Below are 4,040 nucleotides of genomic sequence, written 5' to 3'. Positions count from 1 at the left end.
ATAGAACCGTAGAATCATTATGGTTGGAAAAGAGCTCTATCATCATCCATCTAGTCTTGCATGGGCCTCTACAGCAGCGCTGCTGCATTACTTCTGGTAAGGAGATAAAAACAAAAAAGGTTAAAAACCAAGTAAAAATGCTCCTTCACACAGGTTAGGAAAGGTTATTCATAGAAAGCCCACAGGATGCATTCTGTAAAAACAGTTTATGTGCCAAAACCCTCAGCAGATCCCTGAGGCGTGAGGATAATTCACTCGTGAACGCCGCCAGACATTGCTGGTGATGCCATGACAGCAGCTGTAGCAAACAGACTGGGGCTGCCCTCTGAGAGAGGCACTGCTGGGAGTAAGGGCACAAACCACCCTGTGTCGCCAGCAGCTCCTGCCTGGCATCTCCTGCCCGGTGGCGTCTCAGTACTGCCTCTCTCGGCTCCGGCTCCGCAACAGGCCCAGCAGAGAGAAGGCACCTGCAGCCGCCGTCACAAACCCGATGGCACTGATGGCTCGGTTGGCCTGCGGAGGGAGAGCAAAACATAGGCACATGAATGAAGAGCAGGTAGAGCTAATCAGGGCAATGAAATGAGTAAGCGATCCCATGCCTTCATCCTTGTGCTGAACAAAAGCAGTACCCCAGCCCCAGGGAGCCTCCTGGTTCAGAGTATTTTGTGAGCCTGTGATGATTTGGACCCCAGCCCAGGGGCTGTACTGTCCCCATGCACAGCTGGAGCTGTGCCACAGTGCACAGACACACTAAGCGTCTCCATGCCAACCCCACAAGGATGGACCCTGGGCAGCATGTGTTGCCTACCTGCTCAGAGACCCCCTCGCCATAGCGGAGCAGCGTGACGAAGTGCTCGCAATTGTTTCCCAGCAAGTCGTAGGACACCTCCTGGTTGATGAGGTACTCGGCACGTCGGATGATCTCCTCCAGAGGGAGGGGAGCGTAGGTGCCATCGTACTTGTTGTTGATGCGGTAGGTGTCGTTTCCCACCACCTCCTTCAGAAGCTGCATCCTCACCATGGCCTTTCGGCTGAACACCGACTTGGCGCTGCCAAATGTGGCTGGTGGTCCCTCCTCTGGGGAAGGCACAGGGTGAGCCAGGCAGGTCCCACACAGCCTGGCCACGACCCCAGAGAGCTTGTCTGGCCCCTGGAGATGCCACCCATGGGGCTTGCAGCCCCTATCCTTTCCTCTCTCCCATCCTGGAGCTGCCATTTGGGGCTGACCACCTGCCCCACAGTGCTCTCAGCCATCCCAAAGCACCCACCCCACCTCACCAGCCTTACCCACAGGTGTTACGTTGATGATGTACCCATCTCCCAGGTAGAGAGCCCAGTGCTGGTATGCTGGCCGAAAGATCTCAATCAGGTCCCCAGGCTGGGGATCTCCAGGGTGGGCGGCACTGAAGCTCTCATTTGCTGCCATCTTGCAAAATCCAGCTCAGGACATTCTTCTCTGGCTGGGCAGCCCAGGGCAAGGCACGAGGGGAGCTCTGGGGTACACAGAGGTTGTTTGCTGGGGGCTGGCATGTCAGGAGGTCATTAGTGCCTGGCACTTGCAGCACAGGCAAATGACAGCTGGCCGCTGCTGTGCTGGATGCTGTTTGCAGGGCCTGGCTGTGATCAGTGTGCTGGCAGAGGGCAAGGAATGAAATCCACCCTTGTCCTGCTGAGCAATTGAAGCAAAAGGGTAAAGCCATCGTGGGCCAGCAACAGCTCCCAGCACTCACCCCCATCCCATTGCTCTCTGCTGGGGTCAGGGGGCCGAGCTGCCCCCCCTGACAAGCCCTGCTCCCATTGAGGCTCTCCCCAAAACAGCCCCCCCGGGCCGGCTCCGTCGGGCGGTGGCAGCCGCTCTCGTATACCGGCGGGGCCGCGGTGCCCCAAGCTGCGGAGCCGCATCCTGCTGCAGGCTCCCGCTCCCCGCTCCCCGCTCCCCGCCCGAGCTCTCCCCGCTCTCCCCGCTCACCCCTGTGTCCGTCCTGCTGCTGCCGCGGCCCCGAGCAAGCCCGGAGGCGGAAGCCGTCCCGATCCCTGGCTCCTCCCGGCCGCTATAAATAGCGAGGAGAGGGCGGCTGCCTGCTGCCTCACATCGTTGCTGAACTCGACTGCCGGGTATGAAGCGCTCCTATGGGGAGAGGGGTAAACGAGCGTCTCTCACCAGGAGTCCTCCAGAGAAGGAGTGGCGGTGCGGTGCGCTGCCACTTGACTTCTTTGCTGGCAAAGGGAAGAGACGGAGATGGAGCTCAGAGCCCGTCCCAGTTGCCGTTTTAGGGCAAAGACTTCAAGGATGGCTTTTCATGTGTCTTTGTGTTGTGACCCAGGGATTTCCTCCAGGTGTAGGAGAGCGTGGCCGTGCCCAGCACGTCCTCTGAGCGGAGGGGTGGGAGAGTGCAGCTGAGCAGCTGTGGCCAGCCCATGGCTGTTGCCAGAAAGGAAGGTTCACTGCCAGCAGATGTGTGCTCTGAGTGAGCTGAACCAAGCAGGAGATTTAATGCCCAGTGTCAGGAGAACTGATTGATTTGTAAGATCTGAGTAGTGTCAGATTTGTCATCTTTCTGGCTTCTATTAACAAGAATTAGATAATTCAGTGAAGCACTGCATTGCAGTTCTGCTTTCTTTATTACCCCCTTTCAAGTCTGAAGCACTTACAAGGTTTTGCAGTGGAAACTCGAAGCAATTCCTACCTTACTGAAATAGCAAAGTGTAACCATGGAAACCCTGAAATCTGCTTCACCTGTGTACAGATAGGCTGCATTACCTGGGAGAAATGGAGCTGTGATCCTGCAGGGTGTGGGGCATCCTGTGCTCCCAGCAGCTACAGCAGGAAGTGAGCACAGTCAGCAGCTCTCAACATGCACAGAACTGCACTGTTAGCAAGTGCAGGAGAGCAATAGGAAGCTGCTGCTGAACAGGCAGGAAAGCCGTGTTTAGAAACGTGGTGAAATTGCAGCATGACGTTGGCAATTTGTTTGTAGACAGGTAGGTCCCTCACACTGATTCATTCTCATTATGTAGTGAGGCTGAAAGCCCCTTTCCATTCACATTCACTCCTCAATGGCTGGGCTGTGTATGTATGAACAGCTGGTATGTTCTTGAATGGACCTAAGCAAAATGCCTTTTGTCCACCTGACTGCCCATGGGGATTACAAGTGCTTTCCTGGCTAGCAGTGCTGAGGGAGGTTAAGAAGCAAATATTTGGTAGAGGAGTAAAATGAGGTCTTTGCAAGAAGGAGATAAGGTGCAGCTGAAGGAAGGGGCTTTGCTGAAGGCAAGGAAGCTCTTGTCTGACATATTTCCTTGTCTCATGAGACCATGCAGAACTGCTGAGCAACAACAAGTGAACTTAGAGCAGGGAGAGATCATCACAAACAACACCTGGGCACTCAGAAAGGTCAACAAGCAGTAGATTTGGTGAGGGGAGACCACTTGAAGCCCCACCGATCCATTTCCAGAGTATTTTAAATCTCAAACTGCACATGTGAAGTAATGATGTATAAATAGTGTAACTCAGAGGAGCTGTGTGTGCACTCACTGCCATCATCCACAGATCAGGAACTGAACCAGAAATGTGGCTGAAACCCAAGATGGTCATCCTGACCTTTCCTCTACCTCTCTCCATCACTCCCTTCCCTCACTGTAGGTTGTTCAGCCCTTTGTAAAATAATGAGGTTAACTAGCTTCTCCCAAAATAGCTGCTGCCATCAATAAAATTTTTAGTCAATTGTTCCTTGTGTCTAAGAGCTTCACTCATGCCACTGGAAATTTGCTCAGGGCTTATACAATGCCTAGGCAGAGCTTCTGCCCCCTGAGTGGTGTTGGGACATTGGATTAACACTGAAGATCCAGCCTGTCCAATGCAGGAGCACAGGAACAGCAGCAATATCCTGTTATATCTCAGTGTGATGTCACGTGGTTTGGGATATTCCTTTGCTCATTGGGACCAGCTGTCCTGGCTATTCACCCTGCCAGCTCCTGGTGTGCTGCAAGCCTGCTCTCTGGCAGGGCAATGTGAGGAGCTGAAAAGACCTTGACTTTTG

At 54.1% G+C, this 4,040-nt stretch overlaps 1 protein-coding gene across 3 annotated transcripts; it reads right to left on the bottom strand.

The window, feature by feature from the left end:
* Positions 1-7: 7 nt before the first annotated feature.
* PLAAT1 (phospholipase A and acyltransferase 1) lies at positions 8-2,155 on the bottom strand. 3 transcript variants are annotated; one of them, XM_042878409.1, is made up of 4 exons: positions 1,970-2,105; positions 1,288-1,493; positions 809-1,077; positions 8-93 (listed from the first exon to the last, which is right to left on the bottom strand). In XM_042878409.1, the coding sequence occupies exons 2-4, from the start codon at positions 1,424-1,426 to the stop codon at positions 88-90; spliced, it is 414 nt and encodes a 137-aa protein (XP_042734343.1). In that variant the 5' UTR covers positions 1,427-1,493; positions 1,970-2,105; the 3' UTR covers positions 8-87. The 3 variants fall into 3 exon arrangements, with proteins under 3 accessions (XP_042734343.1, XP_042734342.1, XP_042734341.1); XM_042878408.1 differs by lacking the exon at positions 8-93 and adding an exon at positions 192-513 and having other exon boundaries at positions 1,970-2,098; XM_042878407.1 differs by lacking the exon at positions 8-93 and having other exon boundaries at positions 421-1,077; positions 1,970-2,155.
* Between the last annotated feature and the right edge of the window lie 1,885 nt (positions 2,156-4,040).

Source organism: Lagopus leucura, unplaced genomic scaffold (assembly GCF_019238085.1).
Source record: "Lagopus leucura isolate 7727_CA_CO unplaced genomic scaffold, USGS_WTPT01 Super-Scaffold_100021, whole genome shotgun sequence".
NCBI lineage: Eukaryota > Metazoa > Chordata > Aves > Galliformes > Phasianidae > Lagopus > Lagopus leucura.
This window is presented reverse-complemented; position numbering and strand designations above follow the sequence as displayed.